The sequence below is a fragment of the Urocampus carinirostris genome, chromosome 15 (genome assembly GCF_059441175.1).
Source record: "Urocampus carinirostris isolate Australia breed hairy pipefish chromosome 15, RoL_Ucar_1.0, whole genome shotgun sequence".
NCBI classification, from domain to species: Eukaryota; Metazoa; Chordata; class Actinopteri; order Syngnathiformes; family Syngnathidae; genus Urocampus; species Urocampus carinirostris.
Window position 1 is genome coordinate 37,613,712 of NC_142363.1, and position 27,571 is coordinate 37,641,282.

The following is a 27,571-nucleotide window of genomic DNA, read 5'->3' on the forward strand; positions in this document are numbered from 1 at the left end:
ATCAGTATATTACCGACAATAATTGAATGCAGAAAATGAATGAATCATTTGAATAAGAAAATTCTAATTCATTATATTTGCATGTATTTTTTTCCTTCTCCAGTGAACGTCCAAGCTACTTAATTTCTCATCTCATTAGCTGCACCGCTTATCCTCAGTAGGGTCGCGGGGGTGCTGGAGCCCATCCCAGCAGTCATCGGGCAGTGGGCAGGGGACACCCTCAACTGGTTGCCAGCCAATCGCAGGGCACACAGGGACAATTTGTTGCTCATTCACACCTAGGGACAATTTAGACTGGCCAATTCACCTGAAATGCATGTCTTTGGAATGTGGGAGGAAGCCGGAGTGCCCGGAGGAAACCCGCGCAAGCACAGGGAGAACATACAAACTCTGCACAGTAAGTACGATAGCTGGATTTGAACCCACACAGGAGGTTCCTAAGACCTTAGAAGTGTGCCGCACACGCGCTAACCACTGCGTCGCTGTGGCTACTTCATTTCTTAACTTTTTTTGATAATAAACCTCATTCATGTCCAGCAACAACTAAATGTTCATGAACGATATATATGATATAACAAAACCCATGTACAATATAACATGTGAAACGACATCAATAAACACGTTTGGAAAAAAAATATGGTGTATGATTATTTTGTATTTGGTAAGGGAAAATAGGACATTTTGTAAGGGCATGGAGCCCTGGGTCGCCACAGGTATGCTATCGACACCCACATTTCTTGAATCGCCCGTTCCTAGTGGGTATGTATGCGGAAGGGGTGGGGATGGTTGAAGGGTGACGTCACTCCTTCACACTGGCGCTTTAAGAGCGAGGAAGAGGAGGAGGAGGAAGAAGGGGAGCCGCAGCCGCGACGACGACGAAGATGCCCGGGAAGGTCGCGGGCTCGGAAGGGCTCCACGAGCTCCACGGGCTCCGCTGAGGCGCGGACGAAAAAGGTCGAGCCTTCCCGGCGCGATGGCCGGCGCGCATTCCAGCGAATAGACGGCGAGCGGGCCGTTCCTCTCCTCTCCCCCCGACTTCCCCCTTTTCCTCCCCCCTATTGATGGAATGCGAGTAGAGTGACGTCCCCGCTCGCGCTTCGCCCGCTATGGCCAGCGCGGTGGAGATCGACCCGGACTTCGAGCCCCAGAAGCGGCCGCGCTCTTGCACTTGGCCGCTGCCCCGTCCGGAGCTCGGCGCGGCGGAGGAGCGCAAGTCGGGGGACCCTGACGTCATCCCGGAGGAGGAGGACGACGACGAAGAGGGGGAGGAAGGGGAGAGCGTCTCCTCCGTCTCCCTCCGCCCGGCGGCGGCGGCGGAGGAGGCGCGCGTCTCGGCCAGCGCTCAGCCGGCGCGCAAGTCCTCGTCGCGGCGCAACGCTTGGGGCAATTCCTCCTACGCGGAGCTCATCACGCAAGCCATCGAGGCGGCGCCCGAGCGCAGGCTCACCTTGGCGCAGATCTACGACTGGATGGTGCGTTCCGTGCCCTACTTCAAGGACAAGGGGGACAGCAACAGCTCGGCCGGATGGAAGGTGAGAGACCCCGGGTCCCCGCACACATTCCACCACTTCAGCATGCTATTAAATTAGCGCCGATCAAAAGAACCGGAGCATCAACCTTACTTTCGAACCCTAACTCCAGCACCAACCTTATTTCAAACCCCTAATTTGCAGCCCAAAGTTCAACACCTAACCCAGGGGTGTCAAACTCAATGATACAGAGGGCCAGGACTCCAAGCACACCTTTGGTCACGGGCCGAAAAGGATCACTATTTATTGAATACACTTGCCTTTCTTTCAAAAAAAATACCTAAATAAATATGGATTTAAAACAGTCAGGAATAGGATTCCAGAATAAACAAACTTAAACATGAAATCAATTAAAAATCGTTGCTCTCCATTAAAAGATCTCCTGTCCTGAAAAACGGAAATATGAATAAAATGTCTTTTTCACTTTGGGAATTTAGTGAATAACATCTTCATATTCTTCTTGAACTCTTCAACGTTCTGTATCTTTTCTCTGGATTCAAGCTTTTCAAGCTGACTCTGAAGTTTTGTCTTGTAGTGCCGTTTGACATGAAATTCCTTCATTGAGGCCACAAGAAACAGGTTTACCGGCAATGTCCGTTAACATCATTTTCTCGGCCATTGTGGTTTTTAGTATCAGAGTATAATTTGAAAGTCATCGGGATTTCATAGACCGGGGCCATTAGAGTAGATGTATAGAAAAGGATTTCACGGGCCGGATATAATTGTACTGTACGCCGGGCCGGATGTGGCCCGCGGGCCGAGAGTTTGGAACCCGTGACCTAAACCTATAGCCCTGTTTGAAACCGAAACCCTATAGCTCTAAACCTATTTTGGAACCCTACATTCAGTTTAGAACCCTCATATGGAGCTCAAAACCTCAGTTCCGACTCTACCTCTAACCCTAGCCCTAACCCTATTTCAGTACCCTAAATTCAGTTTAATACCCTAATAAGGAGCCTGAACCTTCATTTCTAACCCTCACCCTCATCCTACTTTGGAACTGTAAAATAAGTTTACAGTTCTTACTTCCTCATTTCATGAGGCTCTTTAACTCCACCTGGGGAAGTAAAAGCCCACGTTGAACCCCACCCCCACATTTGCATATTACCCTATTTTTATGACAGTGCGTATTTTCCGTAGCACTATTTAAATACTGTATATCAACACGTTATATCTGGATATTTACGTGTTGTATTCCTTTTCCTTTATTATTGTTTTATTTTCAACACAGGGATACTGCTGGAAGTGTCAATTTCCCTACGGGGATGAATAAACTATCTCTCTATCCATCTATCTATCTAGACATCTATCTATCTTATCCTTTCTATCTATCTATCTTGAACCCCAGACCATAGCTCCTAACCCAAGGCCAACATCTAACCTAAGAAACATGGCAACAACTTCAAGTATTTACAAGCACTTGACCTAAAATTCAAAACACATTTCAAACCTTGCAAATACCACATTAAAATTCAAGCATTTTCAAGGATTTCAAGAACCCGTACAAACCCCGTTTAAAAATACCCCCAAAAATAAATGACCAAAAGTGATTTGATACTTCACACACCGCACAAAGGTTGCAGGGTAAAATACGTCTAAAATACAGCTGGGTAGTCGTTCTGATTTGGTGAAAAAGTAGAGTGAAAAGACATCTAAATGCCAGCAAAATATGCCCGAAAAACAAAAGGGTTCCCATCTTGACTTGGTTAGAACGTGAATGATGAAAAACGTGCAAAATATGTCCAAAAGACGTCCGAGTTTATCGAGATTATGCGCCAAAGCTGAGGTCAATCATGGACAATCCATCGCATCCGCTTCACAGCATTATCTCCGGACAGAAGAGCAGTTTCAGTGACAGACCGCTGTCACTGTCTTGTACTACGGACAGACTGAAGAGATCTTTTCTTCCTCATGCCATGAGGCTCTTTAACTCCACCCGGTAGAGTAAAGGCCCACATTAGACCGCACCACCTACATTGGATATTACCGAATCTTACTGCATTATGTGTTCTGTGTAGCACTATTTAGTTACTCTATATAACATGCTAAAGTGGGCATTTGCACGTCACACTGGGTATTTGTATATTGTATTCTTTTGGCTTTATTATTGTATTGTTCTCAGCTCAGGGATGCTGCTGGAAATGTGAATTTCCCTTAGGGGATGAATAAAGTATCTATCTATCTATCTATCTATCTCAAATACCGTACTTCCAAAAGACGTCTAAAAGATAGCAGATTGGCGGTCTCTATTTGGATGGCAATTGAAGTTGTAAAATCAGGCCCCAAAGACGTCTTTAAGAAAGCCAGCTTGCTGTTTTCAGTTGTTTGGAAAGTAGATTATGAAAAGATACTTCCAATAGCGGTCTTAAAGCCAGCTAGGCGGGTCTTTGTTTCGAAAGGAGTTATGAAAAGACATCCAAAAGTCGTCTAAGACAGCGAAATACGAAAGACGTCTGACATAATGCTTGAAAAAGGAATGCATTTCTGCAAATCTGGGCTGCTGCCGCAGTAGCTGGCCACTTTACCGCACAAATTACAACCGGTATTGTCCTTTTTTTATAGTCGAAATAAAGGTCCACACTGCGCTGTGCTTCCTATTCATAATGGTCTGTGGTTTGCAATAGTCTTTGATCTGTGCAGCCCTTTGAGACTCTTTGTGATTCAGGGCCAAACAAATCAACAGGACTTGACTGCAAAATACAGCTAAAAGATAGCAGAGTTATATTGATCAGAATTTGATCCTGAAGTGGCTCAGTTAATCTTATACGTACTGTATGTTTGGGATGAGGAGATGAGTACCAGAATTGTGGGCCTGTGCAGACCTTTGAGACGATGTGATAAAGACAAAGAATTGGGACACTTGACTAAAGCGACGGACACTATGTTACAACCGGAGACTTTAAAGACTATTGAAATTCAAAGAGGGCGGATTTAGATCACGGACATACGAACAAGTCAACGTGACGGCATAACTATTGAAAAATGAAGTCAAGAGCATCAAAGTCAAACTGGACCCGGGATATAGCGCTCACCTTTCTCCCCTTTTCCAGAATTCCATCCGGCACAACCTGTCCCTGCACAGCCGCTTCGTGAAGGTCCAGAACGAAGGAACGGGCAAGAGTTCCTGGTGGATGGTCAACCCGGACGGCGGCAAAGGCGGCAAGGCCCCGCGCCGGCGCGCCGTCTCTATGGACAACAGCAAATACATCAAAGGCGCTCGGGGTCGGGCCGCCAAGAAGAAGGCGGCGGCGCTGCAGGCGGCGGTCCGAGACGGCGGCGCCGCCGGCAGCCCCGCGTCCCGCAGCAGCGACGAGACGGACCCTTGGACCGATTTCCGCTCGCGGACCAACTCCAACGCCAGCACGCTCAGCGGACGCCTCTCGCCCATCCTGACCAATTTGGACCCCGACCCGTCGGACGAGCCGCCGCTGTCCCCCATGCTGTGCGCCAGCCCCGACCCCTCGCCGGGGGCCGACGATCTGATGGACGATCTCCTGGACAACATCAGCTTGATGGCGTCCGGGCAACGGGACCGGGAGGACGATCGGGACAGGGACGGTTCGGGACAGGTCTTTGCGCTCTTCGGCCCCGCCTCCGTGTCCGCCCTCCGCCAATCGCCCATGCAGACCATCCAGGAGAACAAGCAGGCCAGCTTCTCCGCCCACCTGACCCTGCAGGACTTGCTGGGTTTGGACTCGGGCGACGTCCTGCTGACGCGGTCCGACCCGCTCATGTCGCAAGCCGGCACCGTCCTGCAAAAACCGCTCCCGCGCAAAGACCAGGTCTACTTCGCCAAGCAAACCGCCCGGGCCGGAACGCCGACGACTCCGGGCGGGAACTCCCCTACCCGGGAGCGGTTCCCGGCCGCCGACCCGGACCCCTTCCGCGGCGCACTGGAGTGCGACGTGGACGCCGTGGTCCGCAACGAGCTGCTGGAGGCCGACTGCTTGGACTTGAGTTTCGACGCGGACCGCCACGGAAACCCGAGCGGCTACGAGCAGGCGGCGCACAATTGGGTCAGGAGCTGAGCGCCTGGGAACAGACCGTCGCGTCGTTTTGTGACGATTGTCGGTTTTTGTTTAAATTCGGGCTAGACAAAAACAACTTTGCTTATTTAAGGTCTTTTTCCTGATTGGTTTTCCAAGAAACAGGATAAAATAGCCCAAAACAAGAAGAAAATCTATTTAAAATGCGCATTTTTGGCGACACGAGGGCGACGCTACTTGAACCCCGTCTGTCCTTGCACGGCCCAAAAGTGGGGCTTCAATCTTTAGCTCGCTAGGCCGCAGCGTGAAAAACTGAAAAAAGGGAAAGCAAAAACCGGTATATCCATCCATCCATCCATTGTCTTCCGCTTATCCGAGATCGGGTCGCGGGGGCAGCAGCGTTAAAAGGGAAGCCCAGACGTCCCTATCCCCAGCCACTTCCTCCAGCTCATCCGACGGGACCCCGAGGCGTTCCCAAGCCAGCCGAGAGACATAGTCTCTCCAACGTGTCCTGGGCCGCCCCCGGGGCCTCCTGCCGGTGGGACATGCCCGGAACACCTCCCGAGGGAGGCGTCCAGGAGGCATCCTTATTAGATGCCCGAGCCACCTCAACTGGCTCCTCTCAACGCGGAGGAGCAGTGGCTCTACTCCGAGTCCCTCCCGGATGACTGAGCTTCTCACCCTATCTCTAAGGGAGAACCCAGCCACCCTGCGGAGGAAACTCATTTCGGCCGCTTGTATCCGGGATCGAGTTCTTTCGGTCATGACCCAAAGTTCATGACCATAGGTGAGGGTAGGAACGTAGATGGACTGGTAGATCGAGAGCTTTGCCTTTCGGCTCAGCTCCCTCTTCACCACGACAGACCGGTACAGGGTCCGAATGACGGCAGACGCTGCACCGACCCGTCTGTCGATCTCCCGTTCCATCCTACCCTCACTCGTGAACAAGACCCCAAGATACTTGAACTCCTCCACTTGGGGCAAGACCTCCTCCCCGACACGGAGGGAGCATACCACCCTTTTCCGACTGAGAACCATGGCCTCGGACTTGGAGGTGCTGATCCCCATCCCGGCCGCTTTACACTCGGTTGCGAATCGCTCCAGCGAGAGCTGAAGATCACGGGCTGAGGAAGCCAACAGCACCACGTCATCTGCAAAAAGCAGTGACGCAATGCTGAGGCCCCCAAACTGGACTCCATCCCCGCCAAGGCTGCGCCTAGAAATTCTGTCCATAAAAGTTATGAACAGAATCGGTGACAAAGGGCAGCCCTGGCGGAGCCCAACCCTCACCGGGAACGAATCCGACTTATTGCCGGCAATGCGGACCAGACTCTGGCACCGGGCATACAGGGACCGCACAGCCCGGATAAGACTGTGCGGTACCCCATACTCCCGAAGCACCCCCCACAGGGCCTCCCGAGGAACACGGTCGAATGCCTTCTCCAAGTCCACAAAACACATGTAGACCGGACAGGCAAATTCCCATGCACCCTCAAAGACCCTGAAGAGTGTATAGAGCTGGTCCAGTGTTCCACGGCCAGGACGAAAACCACACTGTTCCTCCTGAATCCGAGATTCGACTTCCTGGCGGACCCTCCTCTCCAGTACCCCTGAATAGACCTTACCAGGGAGGCTGAGAAGTGTGATTCCCCTGTAGTTGGAACACACTCTCCGGTCCCCCTTCTTAAAGACGGGAACCACCACCCCAGTCTGCCAGTCCAGAGGCACTGTCCCCGATGTCCACGCGATGTTGCAGAGGCGCGTCAACCATGACACGCCCACAACATCCAGAGCCTTAATGAAGTCTGGGCGGATCTCATCGACCCCCGGGGCCCTGCCACCGAGGAGTTTTTTGACAACCTCGGTGACTTCAACCCCAGTGATACGAGAGCCCAACCCAGAGTCCTCAGGCTCTGCTTCCCCAGAGGAAGACGTGCCGGTGGAATTGAGGAGGTCTTCGAAGTACTCCGCCCACCGATTCACAACGTCCCGGGTCGAGGTCAGCAGCGCCCCATCGGCACTATACACAGTGTCGATGGCACACCGCCTCCTCCCCCTAAGACGTCGGATGGTGGACCAGAATTTCCTCGAAGCCGTTCGGAAGTCGGCTTCCATGGCCTCGCCAAACTCCTCCCATGCCCGAGTTTTTGCCTCGGCAACCGCCAAAGCCGCATTCCGCTTGGCCAGCCGATACCTGCCAGCTGCTTCCAGAGTCCCACAGGCCAGGAAGGCCCGATAAGACTCCTTCTTCAGCTTGACGGCATCCCTCACCGCCGGTGACCACCAACGGGTCTGAGGGTTGCCACCGCGGCAGGCACCGACTACCTTGCGGCCACAGCTCCGATCAGCCGCCTCGACAATGGAGGCGCGGAACATGGTCCACTCGGACTCAATGTCCCCCGCCTCCCTCGGGACATGGGCGAAGTTCTGCCGGAGGTGTGAATTGAAACTTCTTCTGACAGGAGATTCTGCCAGCCGTTCCCAACAGACCCTCACAACACGCTTGGGTCTGCCGGGTCGGGCCGGCATCTTCCCCCACCATCGAAGCCAACTCACCACCAGGTGGTGATCAGTTGACAGCTCCGCCCCTCTCTTCACCCGAGTGTCCAGAACATGCGGCCGCAGGTCCGACGAAACGATGACAAAGTCGATCATCGAACTACGGCCTAGGGTGTCCTGGTGCCAAGTGCACATATGGACACCCTTATGTCTGAAAATGGTGTTCATTATGGACAGACCATGACGAGCACAGAAGTCCAATAACGAAACACCACTCGGGTTCAGGTCAGGGGGGCCGTTCTTCCCAATCACGCCCTTCCAGGTCTCACTGTCATTGCCCACGTGAGCGTTGAAGTCTCCCAGCAGTACGAGGGAGTCCCCAGGGGGCGCGCTCTCAAGCACACCCTCTAAGGACCCCAAGAAGGTTGGGTACTCCGAACTGCTATTTGGTGCATAAGCACAAACAACAGTCAGGACCCGTCCCCCCACCCGAAGGCGGAGGGAGGCTACCCTCTCGTCTACCGGGGTGAACCCCAACGTACAGGCGCCGAGCCGTGGAGCAATTAATATGCCCACACCGGCTCTGCGCCTCTCACCACGGGCAACTCCAGAGTGGAAGAGAGTCCAACCCCTCTCGAGAGGACTGGTACCAGAGCCCAAGCCGTGCGTAGAGGTGAGTCCGACTATATCTAGTCGGAATTTCTCAACCTCACGCACCAACTCGGGCTCCTTCCCTGCCAGAGAGGTAACGTTCCATGTCCCAAAAGCCAGTTTCTGTAGCCGGGGATCGTCGCGCCAAGGACCCCTCCCTTGGCTGCTACCCAGCTCTCTGCGCACCCGACCCCTTTGGCCCCTCCTACAGGTGGTGAGCCCATGGGAAGAGGGTCCCACGTCGTCCCTTCGGGCTGTGCCCGGCCGGCCCCCGTGGGTAAGGGTCCGGCCACCAGGCGCTCGCCAGCGGACCCCACCTCCAGGCCTGGCTCCAGAAGGGGGCCCCGGTAACCCGCGTCCGGGCGAGGGAAATCGAGGACCAAAGTTTTCTCTCATCATTAGGGGTCTTCTGATCTGCGTTTTGTCTGGCCACTCACCTAGGACCTGTTTGCCATGGGTGACCCTACCAGGGGCTTAAAGCCCCCGACAACATAGCTCCTAGGATCATTGGGACACACAAACTCCTCCACCACGATAAGGTAGCAGATCAAGGAGGAGAAAAAAAAAAAAAAAACCGGTATAGCAATTTGCTAAATTTGCCAACAGACGGGAGGACGACGCTACTTGAACTCAAAAGTCTACCCTTGGTGGCTAGCTGCCCGAAATGGCACAAACATTTTGTGCTAGCTAAGCTGCAATTTGAAAAATGAAGAAAGGAAAAGCCCAAACTGGTATCGCTAAATATGCCAAATGACACGAAGACGACGCTAATTTTACCTCGTCTATCCTCGTCGCTAGCAGCCCAAAAAAGCCGGTGAAATATTATGCTAGCTGAACGATGACGATGAAAAATGTATAAAAGCAAAAACCGCTAAAGCGACCAATCGAGTCATTTTGTGCTAGCCTAGCTGCAAGATGAGAATTTGAGCAAATAAAAAGCAAAAACCGGCATAGCGATATATTGCCAAATTTGAGACTTGAACCTCGTCTATCCTGGCAGCTAGCATCCCAAAACGGTGCTGAAATATCGCGCTAGCAGTCGTGACATGAAAAATTGAGAAAAGGAAAAGCATCCTTGCTAAGTATGCCAAAAAATAAGACGGTGCTACTCGAAACACCTCCGGCGGTGCTGAAATTTCATGCTGAGCTGTGCAGCAGTGTAAAAAATTGAGAAAGGGAGAAGCAAAAACCCGCCATAGCGGTCAATTGCCAAATGACAGGAGGCTGACCCTACTTGAACCACAACTATCCGAGCATCAATTACCGTATTTTCGCAAGCATAGGGCGCACTGTCGTCTCAGTAGCCGGTTCTATATGTGTATTTAACACGACAAAGGGCGCACCGCACGATAGGGCACGGGGAGCCCTCGCTGCGGCCGTCTTACAACTCAGACAAGCATACAAGTGTTGGTATTCAAAAATACAGCAGAAGCAAAACGTTTTGTTTTTTAAAAGTGCGTCATTTGTCTGCTATCCTTAATCCAAGGCAGCAGATGGCAGCAGAGTATCACATTTTGCATTTGTTTCTCAAACGCACTCTGATGAACTTTTCTTTTTCATCTTTAAGGGGGTTTGTTCTGCCCTGAACAGGCCTGACAAAAGTTAGATAAAATAAAGCATAAAGGCTCTTTGAACTCAGTCGGCATTGGTAACACATTCTTATTCGAGAAAATATTTAACTTGAGACTTTTTAAGGACACCTCAAACCACGCACCCCTCCTCTAAGTATTGATTACAAAATAAAGCAGACGAGTGAAACAAAATTTTGAAAAAAAGCTGGTGCAAAACATCGGTACTCACATTTTTACCAGTACTCCATATCCGACAAAAACGGTCGAAATCCTCGTCATCTGTATCAAAACGTTCACTTTCTTCTTCGCTACAACAGTCTCGGCCCACACGTTAGCCCGAGCTTCGACCATCCAGATAACAATCATGGTCAAATTTCTAGATACGCGACGGCGCTAGCATCCATGAGTACTTTCGCCAACAAAGGACGCGTCGCGTGTGACGTTCACGTGTCCTCTTCTGCACAACGAGGCTCAAACCCGAGGGCACCGGGCCGGTCCACGTCCGTGCTTTCCGTGACACGCAGGGGGCACGCAATCGGGCGCGCCGCCCAATTTAAAACAAATTCAGAGACATTTCTGTGCGCCTCATGCTCGTGGAAATACGGTAGCGCAGGAATTATAAGCTAGTTTAACCGTGAAGCGAAAAGCGGACCTTCTCCAAACCCGTTAGCTAGAAAGCTAGTAGACATTAGCGAGCGCGTCTTATTTAGAAAAAGGGCAAGAAAAAGTGGTTTTTCAATTTATTTCATGAGGTGTGTATGTTTCTGTGCCTCCTTTTTTTTAACATTTGGTTTTTCACCCCAAACGTTCCGTTTGTAAGCTCGTCAAAGATTGTGCATGTCAATAAAGCTTCGACAAATCAAAATTCGAAGCCCCTCCCACAGGAGGAATGGCATCATCGCAGGTGGAGCGGGGAGGCTCTTCCCGATTGGCCGGCAGGCTCGGCGCACCCGGCCAATGGCGGCTCTGTATCCGAGCGGAGGATGCCTGCGCGTCCTCGGAGCGTGGTTTCCCGTTGCCATGGTAACAAGAAAGAAGAGGCATCAGAGGACCGCACGGAGTCATGTCCGTTTTAAAGAAAGTCGACTTATCTCCTGCTCATTTTGAAAGGCTTGTTTCCATCATTATTAGCTGAATCCATTTTGTGGCCAGGAATGATCCGATTCAATAGCAGTTGAAAGAAGATCCTAAATCGAATATTTGGCAGCACGAGGACTTCATTATAGGTATCACAAATTTAATCAGGCGTCATTCATTTATTCCTCAAATGTTTACAAGAGCACGTTTAAAATTGATATTTAAAAAACAGATTTTTAAATGTAAACCCCCCCCATTTATGGTTTAAGTATTGAAAAAATAAGATCATTGATAAAGTCTAGAAAAGAAAAGAGCTGCAAACTATCTTTTTTCTTTAAAAAAAGAAAAGAAAATGTTTTGACGATATTTAACAAATGGGGGAAATATTCGAGGGGTTTGAAGCCCATAGACAAAATGGATATGGAGTGTGTATTGGCAAAAGGTTTGTTGACAATCTCTCAAGATTACACAAGAAATATGAAGGCTTCACTAATTCCACACATTTTCATGGATGATGTGGCCATTTTGAATCTGTTTTAGGGGGTCGGCTGAAAATGGGAGTATATATGGCAATTTGTAACCAGCGGGCTTCTTTTAGGTATCAGTAATCTGGGGGGGTAATAGGATGACTTTATAATTGAAGTAACGAGTTACGGGAACTAATGACGTTTTTAGTAACGCGCACAAGCTGGTCGTAACACCGAAAACCGAGTACTAAAAGAAGAATACAAATTATGGAGTTGCAAAGCGGAACATTTTCATTTTTTGCCCAGCATTTTGTCAGATTATTGGTTTACTCATGTTTTGCCAAATACAGTGCAGTGAAAAGGTCTTGGATTTCTGTATTTTTTGCATATTTATAACTCACAAAGAGTGAGTTTCAGACCATCAAACTGATATCACACGAAGACAAACCGAGGAAATACAAAATGCACTTTTTATTCTATTTATTCATCAAAACATATCTGTGGGGGAATTTGACGCATTCTTCTTTGCAAGTTTGTTTCAAATCTGCCATATTGGAGTTTTCTAGCAAAAACTGTTTAAGGTCACACCAAAACATCTCAATCGGATTTGAATCTGGTCTTTGACACGGCCGCTCCAAAAGCATCCGTCCGTCCATTATCTGCGCCGCTTATCCTCAGTAGGGTCACGGGGGTGCTGGAGCCCATCCCAGCTGTCTTCAGGCAGTGGGCAGGGGATAGCCTGAACTGGTTGCCAGATTACAGAGAGACATCGCACTCGCTCATTCGCACCTAGGCCGTGGGGAAACCCCACACAGGGAGGCGGCAGTAGCTGGAATTTCACCCAGGATCTCTGCACTGTGGAGCTGCGCGTTAACCACCCAGCCGCAGTGCCGCCCGCTCCAGAACCTTCAAATCTTTTTTTTTCAAAGCCATTCAGAGGTGGACTTGCTGGCGTGATTCCGATCATTGTCCTGCTGCGTGATCTAAGAGTTCTTCAGTTGGAGGGTACCGACTGATGGCGGGACATTTTCCTTCAGGATCTTCCGGTAAACTCCAGAATTCATGATTTTGTCAACCACAGCAATTAGTCCCGGTCTCGAGGCAGCAAAGCAGCCCCGGAGCATCACACTGCCACCACCATGCGTTACAGATGGTATGTTCTTTCTGACAATTGCTGTGCCGTTTTTACACCAGATGTGGTCCGCTGGGGCCGTGCGGCCTACAAAACGGCGGTGGGACTTTTCAATTGTTTTTTTCTCATTTCTTGTGGAATTTTCCGGACGGTGACATGACAATCGGCGTTCTTGAGGTTTTGTGGCCTACGTCACTTTCAGATTCAACTCAAGTGATTTCTTCATCCAACAAAGGCAATCCGTTTCGGGTGCGACCGGCGGAATCGAACTCGGCTTTCCAAAAAACTGATCTAACGAGGGGAGGGGGTCATTTTTTTTCACATAGGTTTGGATTTTTAGCGTTTACCGGCAGCTTCGTCGCTCAATCCGGGGACGCGTCGGTCGAGTAGACGTTCCCGTCCTGGATCTGGAAAGTGTGTCTCCGGACGTCGTGGGCGGAGGCTAATTGGGCGGGGGCGGGCCCGTCGCCGCCCTCGCGCAGGTGGCGAGCGGACTCCCGACCGAGGGTGACCACCAAGACCGACTCGGACGCGCCCGACTCCGAAACGGGCCCGCCTCTGTCGCCCGAAGTCACCAGGAGTTGGATCTCCTGCCCCGCGTCTGGCTTCTCCGCCTGAGGGAGGACCGTGCGCATTTTAGAGTTCAATACAGCAAAATAAAAGTTCCATTCATTTTAAAGGCATCATATCATAATAATGACTTTTGGAAAACAACAATAATATGTAATCCTCCCCCAAAAGGTTAAAGAGCTGCCAAGTCATCTAAATCATATTTAAGGATAGTAAAAATAGAGAGTTCAAAAAAGACAAAGGGGGAAAAAAGCTACGAGAGGAAATTATGAAAGTGAAAAAAGAGAAGGTAAAAAAATATAAGAAAAAAGAAGAAAGGAAAAAGGAGAAAAATGAAGAAAAGGGAAAAATGGGAGGAACAAAGTAAAAAAAAGACAAGATGTCGTGTTATTTTCGGAGGCCATTTGTGCGCCCGGCTGTTTGACTGACAGCATACACCAGCCTATCACAGTCGTGCCCACAGACAGTCCCACCCGCCTCGTCCATTCGCACGTACAACCTGTCCCTTGTGATACCCGTGCGTTCTCTGTCTGAACGCAACGCACGATACGTTCATATCAATGACGATAAAGACAATTCCATTCCAAAGGTGAGGGAGTAAACCGGCAGTCTCCGTTCGCTACTTTCGCCCACCTGATGGTGCGGGGGGCCGGGTTCCCGGGGCTTCTCCTTAGCGTGGGTGGCGACGTGCGTCTTGAGGTTGTCGAGGCGCGAGAAGGCCAGTCCGCAAGCCGAGCAGCTGAAGGGTTTGGCGCCCGAGTGGGACGCCACGTGGCGACGACGGGCGCTGCGGTCGGCGAAGGATTTGCCGCAAACGCTGCAGCCGTACGGCTTCTCGCCTCTAGCGGAACAGATCGTTTAAAAAAAAAACAAAAAAAAACAACGAAACGACATCCCTCGCACCTTTTACATGGACAAACTCAAGCACTTTTGAAGGACTTTTAAAGACAATTTTCACATTTTTCCAGTATCATTAAAAGAAGAAATTCGGTGTGAATGTATTTGACAAATACATCTGCCGTTGACGTATCTTAGTTTTAATCTCGCATGAGCATTTATCAAGACATATGATTTTCAAACCTTGAGGAAATGACAGATACAGGTCTTTTCGAGACAATTCTCTCCTCAAATACTGTAGGTGTCGGGTAAAAACGACATTTTCACTTGCAGGAAATTTTACAATACTTTCTTTTATTGCATGCCCATCCTTGGAACAAATACACATTTGATTGTGCTCTTTTGAGGTGTAGCGCGCACCTGTCCCATAGGGGGCAATGACGCTTCATAGGACAATGTCAGACAAACCAATGCCAGGAAGGAAGAAATGCAATGGCGGCGCAAAGCCATCAGAGAGCGACGACGGCATGATTTTTGTTAAGAAATGTCAAGCATTTCCAGTCACCCAAAATTCAAGCACTTTTGAATCCATGAAAACACAACCCTATAATTCAAGCCTTTTCAAGGATTTCAATGTTCCGTCCCAACCCCGATCAGAATGACTAAATCCTCACCTGTGAATGCGAATGTGCGTCTGCAAGCTGCTTTTGACAGAAAAACACTTGCCGCAGATCTCGCAGGTGAAAGGCTTCTCACCTGCAACCACACCATTTCTTTTTGAATTCCACGTCTTTGAAACATACACTCAAACAGCGGATTGACCGAAAGCATTTCTAAATAAGAAAAAGTGCCTTTAGTGTCGTTTTCCAATCCAAGAATTTAACCAAAGGGACAAGAAATGATAGTTTAAGCGGTGTCGTACGTTGGGATGACGACGCGAGACGATAAAAGCGTACAGGGTCATGAACGCAGCCCAGAAAATGATTGGCTGCTCTCTACCCGGTCTGGTGGAAAAATGATAAAGGACTCTTCTCACTCTCTTTGATGGGGTGCCCTCTGATAGGCTCTACAGGCTCAGAGACAGTTTCTTCTCAAGGGCCAGCACCACACTGAACAAGTATGCAAAAGTGTGAAAAATAGATATCTTGTGACTTATTTGAACATTTTTGTTGCCGCTCAATGTGATTGCAGTACTTTTCATTGCACAATTATAACCAAGGCCATTCCCTAAGCATGACAATATCCATTCTTTGGACTATTTATCCTGACAGTTATCAATGAATATAAATTCAATTGAATCGATTTCAATCGTTATGAGGAATCGAAGCGTAAGCGCTACGGCTCGATTTGCGCTTCGAGCCCCGGGAGGAAGCCCGACACGCAGATGCCGGCACATTTGCGGAGGCCGATAACGTTTCGAAGTAATCCCTCGTTTTTCACGGGGTTCATTAGAAAAAGAAGCCAGAATCCATGAATACGCAAATAGAAACCTTATTTCACTGCATTTTTCTAAAGTGACACACTCAAACCTTTTTAAAGGGCCAAGCATTCGTTTTGAGATATCGAAGTACTCTTAACACTATTTTAAGCGATAGCTACTCCCTTAACCAATCAGAATGCAGGAAACAATGCATGATGAAAATCTGTGAAGCAGCGAAACTACGAAAGGTGAGCCGTGTTAAACTGGGGGATCACTGTAAATGTTTAGCTTTCGTTTATTCAGGTTTTAAAATGCAGGGGGGAAAAAAGGAAAAAGATCATATTTATTGGATCACTGAGTAAAACAAAAGTTAATTGTTTTACTGAAGAAAAAAAAAAAGAAAAAGAAAAACCCTTTTGGTCTTTACCTGTGTGTGTGCGTAGGTGTTTTTTTAACTGGGCCGTGTCCAAAAACTTGCGCTGACACTGAGCGCATTCGGGAAGCGATTTGCCTGCGAGAAATACAAAAAGCAGCCATTAAAAACCGTCGGTTCGGGTTTTGATCGCTCGCACGACGACAACGGCCAAAAAGTGGAAGTCCTCAAAGTTTTCAAGTGGACGTGAAAGCTAAGGAGGAAAAACTACTAAAGTACGATTTGATGAGTTGTTTTGGTAAGCACAGAAAACCCGAATCAGCACTCTCATTAGAAAAAATAATATATTATTGAGGTTAAAAATCTTTTTTTTTACCACTTTTCAAGCACTTTCAAGTCCAACTTTTCTATTTTTCACGGCAACTTCAAAGGAAGAAATCCTGTGCCAATGATTTTTTTGTTGGCTTTGATGACTAAAATAAAGTCCTCATGTTGCCGCCAGCGCATACTTGGTGCTGTTTTGAGCTGTTCCCTTCTATGATCTATCATCATTTCGTGTCAATGGGCTGCAGAAAACTGACATGAATTCTGCCACAACAATTCTTGCGAAGCTTGGCTACATCACACTTGAAAAGGGCTCTAGAGGTTGGGTAATAACTAAGTTCAATATGGAAAGTACTGTATGTATGATAGGATAATTATAAATGTATAACGCATTAACTATAAATAATATCTATATATTGTTATTTATATTTTTGGCGCGTTTTTCAGATTTTTTTTGCATTTTATCCTTTATTCACAACACTGAAGAATTCTTATTTTGAATTGATATTTTATTGTTTTGCATCTCAGGGAATTTGTGTTGTTGTTTGACTTTAAACCCGTTCTCAAATTGTTTTGTATTTTCCTTTTTTTTTTTAAAGAACTGTAAATATTTGGATTTATATTTCATGTGTTTTGCAGGGATCTCCTGCAAAACAAGTGAAATGACTAATTAAAGAAAAATAGTTTATTAAAATATTATTATTGATTTAAACAAAAAACTCGAGGAGTCGTTTGGAAGCCAAAAAAAAGCCTCTTCTTGAAAAAGAGCCGGAATTCCCACGACTGATCGGATAAAACTGTCTTTTGGCATGCGACAGGAGGGAGAAGAAACACTTCACACGACAACTTCTTTTTATACACTTTTTAAAAGAAAACGTCAGACTGCCAGGAATCACGGCAGTCGAGCGCTCCACCCAAAAATTCAAGCACTTTGCCGACCTTGAAAACACAACATTTTCAAGGATTTCAAGCACCCGTACGAACCCTGAATGGAAGGTTTTCAAACAGCATTCGGAGGTCCGAAAAGCGAGGAATTGTAAAAAAGGTTTGCGGCCGACCTGTGTGGATCCTGTAGTGACTTTTCAGCTGCCTCTTCTGCGTGAAGCTCTTCTGGCACCGGTCGCAGGCGAAGGACTTACTTTCTGCAAAACAGCGTTCCTTTCAGACCGCGACACCCCCGACGCCGATATCCGGCGGCGAAACTCACCTCGGTGGAGGTTCATGTGCTCGTGCAGGCTATGCTTCGTGGCCAGCGTTTTGGAGCAGACGGTGCAAACGAAAGGCGTTTCTCCCGTGTGCTTGCGCTGGTGCACCAGCAGGGTGTGCTTCTGAGTGAAAGCCGCGCCGCAGAGCTGGCACGCGAAAGGCTTCTCGCCTGCGAGGGCAACACCGCATCGCTTCGTGTTACGGCCGCGACCACGACTATCATAGAAACAGATGACGGTTAATTCCATTGTCAACTACTGTTGCCAGACACCCGAGGCATCGCTTCATGACCAGAATCCGTGTCGAGAGTCGCCCATACACGATAGAGTCTCTGTCTAGAGCGTGAAGGATTTGATATTTTATACATTTTACTATAAAGGATTTTATTCAAGTTACATGTACTGAATGCAATGAAGATTTTTCACAGAGAAGGCTTAAGGTCAAGGACGGGTCGCGCCGTTCCGAATGCGAATGTTATCAACAGAACTGAACAAAACAGAGTTCTGACGCAGGTGGCGGGCGATGTTTGGCGACGAGGTGGAGCCCACGTGGGCCTTCCTGGCCCGCCCATGGGGGTGGCCGACACACCGGCTGGTGAAAAGACGTGGGCAGAAGAACTTCAGAAGATAAATTGAGGGACGAATCGAGAGAGAGGCTCAACGAAGAGCGACACTAATTCGGCTAATTTGATGGATTTCACTTAGTTGAATACTTTAAGAAAATAAATCTGCCCCGTGTGAAAATGTCAGCTATTCTCGTCCATCTTTTCCCAGAAAGAAACGAGCATACATTGTTAGGAGAATGAAGTTTGTGTTTGGTTAATGGAGTCAGATAACTAAATCAAACAATTTGGTAAACGATATATTTTGATGTATTAAATTTCTAACAAGCGTTAACATCAACTAACAAAACCCACACTTATTTATATAGCCCTTATTCACAACATGTCTCAGAGGACTGCACAGGCCACAATTACACCATCCCTGTTCCTGGACGGAGCCTCCGCTCGGAAAAGGCCGGTCTACTTGTGACTCCGAGAGCCGAGAAGAAATCTGCAGGCTCAAGAGCGTTCTCCATGTGGAGTGCTCTGCCTCCTGAGATAAGTCTTTAAATCTAGGCTTAAAACACTTATGATTGAGGCCAACCGCGTACTTTAATTTTCCTGTACTTTTCAGCTGCCCGCAAACATTTCAGACGGGAAACATCCAACTGCAACGTTTGCAAAGCAGATATTGCGTACATGGCAGTCTCTCTGTGATGCACAATCACAATATACTTCACAAAATGCACTTATTATGTTTTATTTACTCTATTACTGCTACTCATGTGCCCGTTTTAAATCAACCGGGAAAGGAAAATGTTTACCTGATATTATTTTTATGTTTTTATTTGTCTGTCCCTTAAAAATGGACAGAGGATTATTATGGATTATGTCTCTACTGACCGAGCACAATGCCCAATTTGTTTTCAACGGGGCATTTTTATTCATCCTTTGTGCAAATTAGCAGTATGTTCAAAAAAGATGTTTTAAATTGTACCTATTTGTCTTGTGTTTCTTAGTATTTGCTACATAATTAAATCAACTTCTGAAAAATTAACATTATGAGATTATTCGACCAATCGTTTCAATATTTAGTGACAAGTCAATAATTGCATCCTTAAGTATTCATAAATGTAAATTTCAGAATCACAGTTTAAAGATCACTTAACCACCAAGGTCGTAGGGGGACCCTGTCATGTGGCGTGTCTTGGGCAAGTACGGCCTGGTGGCACCCATCTCTCTCCAGGCTGTTTTTTTGGGAGTAAGTGTTTGCTCCCCTACATGAAACAGATACCGGTTTCCATGGTTACCAGTAGCAAGAGAAGCCCCCATTTTATTTGTCTTATGAGAATAACTATCATTTTTAAGCAATTAAACTTATTGGTAATATAAAATGTTGTTTTTGATCCGTGCTTAAAAGGATGACAGTCTAAATCACAGGTGTCAAACAGGCGGCCCGCGGGCCAGATCAGGCCCGCTAAGGGATTGAATCCGGCCCGCGAGACAAGACTCAGAGAAGCGCAAGAGAAAAACAAGCTTCAGGTTGAAATATGTCAACTTGATGTTGCCAAAGCCAGGTGCCTCGAGCAAAGACACTGTACTTGTATTTCTTTCTCTCTCTCTCTCTTTTCCACCCCTTTTCTCCCACTCTCTGTCTCTTTCACTCTCACTCCGTGTCTCTATTTTTCTCTTCATTTGTTGTTCTTTGTCTCGTTCTCTCTCTGTGTCTTTTTTAACTTCATTTGCTCTAACTTCCTTTTTTCCTTTTCTCTCGTTTTTCTTTCTCTCTTCCGACCCTTTGCGCTTTCTTTTCTCCTTTCTCTCCTTCTGTCTTTCTATTTCTCTTTGGATTTCTTTCTTCCTCTCCCTTTCTGTTCCCCCTCTCTCACGACTTTTTATCTCTTTTTTTCTCACGCTCTCTCCCTCTCTCTCTTTCTTTGTCCCGCCCTCTCTCCTTTTCCCTCCCTCTTTCTCTTATATCTTTATCTCTCTTTTTCTTTCTCTTTAATCTACTAGTCCGGCCCCCGACAGAATGTTTGTTCTATCGTGTGGCCCCCGAGTTGAAATGAGTTTGACACCCCTGGTCTAAATGAAGAATTATATTTTTCTTTACCTCTTTTTTGCTGGTTTCTTGACATATTTACATTTGTTTCTGCATGTTTTTATCAGAGTTGTGTTGCTTGTGCAAATGCATCCCCCCAAAACAATATCAACTCAAAAAAGATTAGCTTGCTACTTTTTCTTTGCATTATTGTAAACAGAGCGCTCTGCCGCCCCCTACAGGATAAAGAAAACGAGTTACTTTACTGGGCAACGACTTATAAACCAGGGTTCGGGAACATATGGCTCGCGAGCCGTATATATCTCTTTTCATGAGTACATAAGTATCGGAGATAAACAGAACGTGTGCAAATCATTATTTTCTCGCTTCACGCAGAGCCGATTGTCGAAAGGGTTCGGTCCAGTCAATAGAGGACACCATTTTAACGACAGCTTCCAGTCAAAGTGTCATACCAACAGACCAAGTGGTAGATTTATTTTGATATGGGACACAGGCTCATATTATTTTATAGATTTTATCAAACACACAATGAATTAGCCTGGAGAGCGGGTAGGGCTGTTCTCCTGAACTTTATCTTACAATATATTGAGTGGATCTCTAAAAATTAAATCAATAAATAAAAATCCCAACACCTCTTTTGTACCACCTCCTAGCGGTACAAAAGAAATGTCATCCAGTTGGAAAACACATTCTATGTTTTATTTTGAAAGGTTGGCGCCGCATTCAAACAGTCACGAGCCGCAGGCCGACTTCCCGCGCACCCGACGCTCACCTGTGTGAGTGCGTTGGTGGATCTTGAGGAAGACCTGCTTTTTGAAGGTTTTGCCACAGTGCTGGCAGGCCACTTCCGGATCGGGGTTCTTTTTTTTCCTCCTGCGGGGGGTCGGCTCTCCGGCTCCTCGCGTAGCCCCGCCCACGTGGAAGGCCTTGTACTTCTCCGGCATCGCCACCACGCGTTTTCCCGGCCGTTCGACCCGCTCGCTTCCGTCTTCGTGGGAACTCTCCTTTTTCTGCGTGGTGACAATCCAGAGGTGAGATCGGGCCTAAATATTTAAAAAAAAAATAATCCGGCCAGACCCGGCCTCAAACCAGCTTGACTAATTCAATTGCAGGACCGAAACAAACCCCAAATTTCACATTTTATCTGTGAGGACTCGGGAGGAGAGGCGATTTATGTTAACACGTTAAAGGCGGCCTTTTTTAACAAAATCCAAGTTAAACAAGACTGTACAAACATTTGCATCTTTTATAGTTCTATGTCTGCATAGGTTACATGAACTGACAATTTTCCATTATTGATGGATTTATTTCAGAGTTATGGCAAATTTCTAAGGCTTGAAGGATTTTATATTTTATTTATTCGACCATAAGGGATTTTTTACAATCAAATACAAATGACATTTAAATGCAAAAGATATTCACTGGCTGAGCTGCGGGCCGAGGTCATTGTAGCCTAGACAAGAATGATGTTTACAGAAAAACAACAAGAACGGGGACAAGGACTGACGCGGGAAAAGGCTGATAAGCTTTGTTGGTGTGAGTCCCTTAGACATGGCGCGCCTTTCGACGAGGAGGTGGTGAAGCTGGCTCCTGGCCCGTCCATGGGGGGTGGCCGACGCCCGACGTGTCAAAAGACAGAATACAGAAGGAGAGACGAGAGATCAGATCGGAGATCGTGAGTGGGAGGCTCGACGAAGACTAATTAGACTAATTCGACAATAATTCGGCTGAATTCGATGGAATTCGCTTAGTTAAATACTTTAAGAAAATAATCTGCCCCAGTGTGGAAATGCCTGTCTCTTGTCAATAATTTTCCCTAAATTAAGAAACGAGCATGCATTGTTAGGAGAATAAAGTTTGTGTTTGGTTAATGGAGTCAGATAATTATTTGAACCTGGGTTTTCGAACGCCTCTCAGTTCGGACAAATCGGTGTTTGACCAAAAATTTGGAGAAATTCTTGCTTCGCTGTTCGGTCCAAAAATCGGAGTTCGTACGCCGGTACGCTAGGGTGCGATGCTGAGCGGCGTACGGGTGTTTTAGCCCCTAATTATGCCTCCGAAGAAGGTCGGTGCAAGCGGGACAGGTGAAAAAAAAAAACAAGTTGTTCGTCCAACTATTGCCTTAAAGAAAGACTTAATAGCTAAATATGAAAGAGTTTTACGAATTTCCGATCTTGCTAGTGAATACAGCGTGGCTAAATCTACTATCGGTGCGATAGTAAAGAATAAGGAGGCTGTGAAATGGAGTGATGCGGCTAAGGAAGTTAGCGCTATAAGCGAGCAACTGCCGCAAGTTTTGGAAGAGGTTGAAAAACTTGATGATTTTTCTCTCCCCACCGTCCACCACAAAGGTAAGAAATCCTATCCATAATCCCGTTTTTTATTTTTACACGTTCACGTTAGCGTCATCTTTCGTAACGCGAACGTACGATTAGCCTGGGTTAGCTTAATTGTTTACGTTCGGGGTAAACATTCAGGGTGTCGGAACGGATTAAAACAATTTTACATGACTTTTAATGGGAAAAAAAGATTTTCGGCGATCGACCAAATCGGTTTTCGAACAGGGTTCTGGAACGGATTACGGCCGAGAACCGAGGTTCCACTGTATTTGGTAAACGCTACATTGTTATTATAGTTTTTTCCCCTAACAATTTGTTTGTCATTTTACAGGTGGAAAATTGGGCCATAAACCACAGCAGCAGTACTTTGGGACTTTTTCCTTTGAGTTTATTAATTTTCAGGATTACGCGTTTTCCCAATATGAAATTAAAACCGAACTGGTCTGCTTTGGTCCTTCCAAAATAGCGATAAAAAACATTCAAATAGAAATTAAATATAAAAAAATAACAGAAAAAAATAATAAAATGTTATTACAGGGAAAGTGTGCAATATTTAGTGCCTCCTAGTAAAACAAAAACTTTCATTCGGTAAAAATCAAAACAAAAAAACTTTTTTATTTCCTTCACATAGTGGAATCCGTACTGAGGAGTCGCCGCCAACTAAGTCTGGTATCAAGCTGCTATGCTGTTTTCATTTGGCACTGCTTTACAAAATAAATGCGAATTTATCACGAACTCTGTAACGAATGCGTTCGTGTGTTGCAGAGAAAAGGGTAGCGGTTGATAGGAGAAGTCACAGAGATCAGTTTAGAACTTTTTTTTTTTTAGAGATAACAAAAAATTAAAATCGATTATCTCGACTTGCCCGTTTCGACTCTAATGCGGATCGTTTCGGTCACTGTTAGCAGACAAAAAGGTCATCGTGGATTAGTAATATTGTTGCCGTGTTCTAGAAAGTCTTTTTTTCTGTGAGTAAATAGGCGTTGCGTTGTGTTTGTAAGAATGATCATCACCTCATAAGAAGGATTCGCAATCATTAACCAAGAGAGCAGATAACGAAGGTTGACAGGGATTAGACTGAAAGACTGCTGATGACAGGTAGCTACTTCATGTACAACTACAATTCAAGTTTCTGTAAAGGGACAGTGTGTCATATTGAATGCCTCCTAGTGGTACAAAAACACTTTCTTTTCTTAAAAGAAAAAAACAATCAATGTGTAATACTAGGCAAAAATACATGAGCTATCAATGTGAATTCATTTGGTTCTGTTGTCTCAACATAATTGAGACTCAAATTTGATCTTAGTTCAAGGTTTACTTTTTTCTATTCAAGAAGAATTGAAGGGTTTTGCATTCCCTATTTTTTGGACTCAATTGTAGAGTTGGCTTGATATCAATATTATGAGTTCTTTTGGAAAATATTTTGACCGTTTTAAAAAAATAATTACAAAAAAAAATGATGGATATATCACAAGATCATTGCTTTTCAAAAAATATTTTTGTATTTTTTTCCTCCCGTATTTCAAAATAATCATTTTTTCAGTTTCTTGGATTTTCTTGTCTATTTTTCAATGTATTTTCAATGTTTTTGAAAAATAATTTGTCATTTTTTTCTAAAATTCTTTGTTTTTAGAAGTTTTTTTCTGGTCTTTAAAATATTATTTTCTGTTTTCTATTTCTTTCAGATTTGTAAAATATTTTTGGCTGTTTTACAAAATATTTGTTTCTGTTTCATGAGGTATTATTCTTTCCTGTTTTTCTTGGAGAGATTTGTACTTCCTTTACAAAGTGGAATCCCTACTCGGGTCGCCGCCATGTTTCTATGCAGTCTTGGTGCTTGCTGTGGCACTGGTCTTTGTTTGCAATAGAAAACAGTGCCATCTAGTGCTCAAATAATCCACACCCGGTTAAACTCACCCACAAGAGTTTAATGGCACAATTTTAAATTTCTTGCCTGTAGAAATTTGCATGCACAAACTAGACTTAGCTAAAGGCAGTAAGCAGTCAAAAGCAGTGAGCGGTCTCTAGTGGAAGCCTCTGGGACTGCTCGATCAAAATTTTTGTTAACGAAATTCTCGCGTTTAGAGATGCTTGTATAGAGTTAACACCGTACGTTCTTAAGAATCTAGTCGGACACTTTAGGAAGGAGTGACAGACGGAGAGCGAGGCAGAGTGATAAAGAAGAACAATGACAGGTGGATAGTTTAAAAATAATAATAATAAACAGCGAGAAAAGCCCGGCCCGACCTGAACATAACGATTGACATTTTTAGGTCAGGCTTAAGATCTTACCTCTGCGACAGCCGGGTTCTTCTTCAGCGCCTCCACCAGGTCGGCCACCCTCAGAAGCCGAGCGGCAGCCAGCAGCTGCTCTCCGGCCTCCTCCTCCACCCGAACCCGAGCGTGGTAGATGAAGTCCACCAGCGCCCGGCAGGTGGCGGCCGTCACGCCGTGGAGGGTGTGAGCGTCCACATCGGCGGCGGCCGTGAAGACTTGCAAGAAGTAGTCGCTGCTGGCGGCCAGCAGGGCCTTGTGCGCTCGAAATTTCTCGCCCTCGGCCAGCAGGGTGACGTCGCACAGGACGTCCCGATTCCGGAGCGCCGCCAGTTTGCCGAGGACGCTCGTCCGGTGCGAGGAAGACGAGGTCGTCAGTGGCATCTTCCTCACTGGAACCTGCCCAATATAACGGAATCGTCTTGATTGTCATTGATATTGAAGGATTTTATATTTATTTGACTATAAGGGATTTTTTACAATCAAATACAAATTACATTTAAATATAAAAGATATTCACTGGCTGAGCTGTGGGGCCAGGTCATTGTAGCCTCGACAAGAATGATGTTTACAGAAAAACAACAAGAACGGGGACAAGGGAGGACGCTAGAGGAGCCTGTGATGCGAAAAAGGAGAAATTGTTTGGCTGATAAGCTTTCTTGTGAGTTTTTTTGACGTGGCGGCGCCTTTCGGCGAGGAGGTGGTGAAGCTGGCACCTGACCTGCCCCATGGGGGGTGGCCGCCGCCCCGACTTGTGAAAAGACGGAAGACGGAAGGAGAGACGAGACACGGGAGATCGTGAGAGGGAGGTTCGACGAAGACTAATTAGACTAATTCGACAAGAATTCGGCTAAATTCGATGAAATTCGCTTAGTTAAATGCTTTAAGAAAATAAATCTGCCCCCGTGTGAAAATGCCAGCTATCTTTGTCCATTTTCCCATTAAGAAACGAGCATGCATTGTTAGGAGAATAAAGTTTGTGTTAATGGAGTCAGATAACCAATTCAAACAATTTGGTAAACGCTATATTGTAATAAAGTTTTTTCCCTAACTTTGGTCCCGCCAGAGTCTCATAAACTTGTATTATTAGATGATACAGTCACACTTTTAAAAATGTGAAGTTAATGAAAATAATTAAGATATCTCATGACATCAAAGCTCGCAAACGCCGTGTTGTGCTCGCTTTCACCCTATATTGAATGATGTTGACCTCAGCGGTCAACTGGAGATTCTAAATACCAAAGTATCGAAAAGCATTTCAATCATTAATGAAGCAAAATTCATTTTAAACTATAATGCATTGTATTTATGATATTTTTCTCTAGTTCTGCCAGATTTAACATATTGTGCAGAAGTCTGGGGAAATGATTACAAAAGTTGACTCCAGCCCATTTTTATCCTCCAAAAACGTGCAATTACAACCATAAACAGGGTAGGATATCGAGATCATACTCACATTTTATTCCTGCAGTCCAAATGATTAAAATTAGACTATTTAGTCAAATGTTTCCGCTGCACAACTGCTATTTAAGGTCAACAAAAACATCCAAAAATAATGCATTCGGAAAGAGGGAAATCATAATTTAAGGGGCTGTCGTAAATTCATGATCCCAAAGGTGAGAACCACCAGGAAAAGTATGTGTGTGTCTGTGGGCGGAGTCAAACTTTGGAACAATTTACAAGACCAGATCAAACAATGTCCAACTATTCACGTCTTCAAATTTAAATACAGGAAAAAATTCCTGGCGGAATACAGAGATGAAGAAAATGGGGTAGATTGGAAATGGTGAGTCTAGAACTATAGTTCACTTTGTTGTTATTGTTATATCATAACTGTTATTATTAATATTATGACAATTGTTGTCATATCATTGGTGTATTTAATAGGGAAGATGAAGGGGTAGGGAATAGAAGCATCTGCTTTTTACTACCCCCTTTCAAACATATTATGTAACATTATTTTGTTGTTGAGTTATTGTTTTTGGTCTGTTTTTAATTTAATGTTTGAATAAAGATTTCATTCATTCTATTATCACCTAGATTTCATTTCCATTTTGAGTTTTTCCTTGCCCTTGTGAAGGTTTTAGATCAGGGGATGGTGTCATGAACTTTGAGACTTCCTGTGATTGAGGGCGTCACAAATAACACGCCTTGACCCCTAGTGTTTACTCTCACTCGGTTTGGGTTAATTGGTTAGTTGGTCAACATGCGTGGTAATGTCTCAGTCGCTAGTCACGCTAGTTTGTTGAGCAGAGATCATTTTCGATATTATTAGCAAAGTCATTGGAACAAGGAAAATAAATTGGGAATAATAACGCAAGTAATCGGTGCATATAATACTTAAAGAAAAATTGACCAAGAAATTATTCGCAGAAAAAGGAAAAAGTGGACCAAATGTTACAATAAATAGAAATAAAAGTTAAAATCGGTTGCTCGATATACAAACGAGTGACGTCATCAGCATGTAGTCAACCTCGACAACTTCCCACTTGTCACATAAGGAACAACTTAAGAAAACAACGTAGAACAAAATAATTGTTGTGGATGAAATTGAATACAAAACAGAACGACTGACCTAAATAAAGCGTCTAAACGAAGACGTTTGTCGAAGAAATTCCGTCGATTTGAGTGGGCGTTTTGCTAGCATGGACGTGCTAACGGGAAAAGCAGATGACGTCACTATATCACGCTCTCGCGAGATGACGCAATCATG

The 27,571-nt window shown here is 45.9% G+C and overlaps 2 protein-coding genes across 2 annotated transcripts; one reads left to right on the forward strand and one right to left on the reverse strand.

The window, feature by feature from the left end:
* Positions 1-1,061: 1,061 nt before the first annotated feature.
* Positions 1,062-6,022, forward strand: foxo3a (forkhead box O3A). Its single transcript, XM_088353697.1, has 2 exons — positions 1,062-1,532; positions 4,580-6,022. The coding sequence occupies exons 1-2, from the start codon at positions 1,107-1,109 to the stop codon at positions 5,555-5,557; spliced, it is 1,404 nt and encodes a 467-aa protein (XP_088209823.1). The 5' UTR covers positions 1,062-1,106; the 3' UTR covers positions 5,558-6,022.
* A 6,209-nt stretch (positions 6,023-12,231) lies between these two features.
* On the reverse strand, positions 12,232-27,564 carry zbtb24 (zinc finger and BTB domain containing 24). Its single transcript, XM_088353696.1, has 9 exons — positions 27,434-27,564; positions 24,877-25,257; positions 21,018-21,255; positions 17,644-17,811; positions 17,495-17,578; positions 16,167-16,250; positions 14,994-15,075; positions 14,116-14,323; positions 12,232-13,526 (listed from the first exon to the last, which is right to left on the reverse strand). Exons 2-9 carry the CDS (start codon positions 25,240-25,242, stop codon positions 13,275-13,277), a joined length of 1,482 nt encoding a protein of 493 aa, XP_088209822.1. The 5' UTR covers positions 25,243-25,257; positions 27,434-27,564; the 3' UTR covers positions 12,232-13,274.
* Positions 27,565-27,571: the final 7 nt, after the last annotated feature.

Excerpts from the sequence above, each read along its gene's own strand:
- foxo3a (XM_088353697.1), top strand. The coding sequence starts at position 1,107 with ATGGCCAGCGCGGTGGAGATCGACCCGGACTTCGAGCCCCAGAAGCGG. Across the intron at positions 1,533-4,579 it reads ACAGCTCGGCCGGATGGAAG|AATTCCATCCGGCACAACCT; the intron begins GTGAGAGACCCC and ends CCCCTTTTCCAG.
- zbtb24 (XM_088353696.1), bottom strand. The coding sequence starts at position 25,242 with ATGCCACTGACGACCTCGTCTTCCTCGCACCGGACGAGCGTCCTCGGC. Across the intron at positions 16,251-17,494 it reads TCACTACAGGATCCACACAG|GCAAATCGCTTCCCGAATGC; the intron begins GTCGGCCGCAAA and ends TATTTCTCGCAG. Across the intron at positions 13,527-14,115 it reads CCGGCCCCCCGCACCATCAG|GCGGAGAAGCCAGACGCGGG; the intron begins GTGGGCGAAAGT and ends GTCCTCCCTCAG.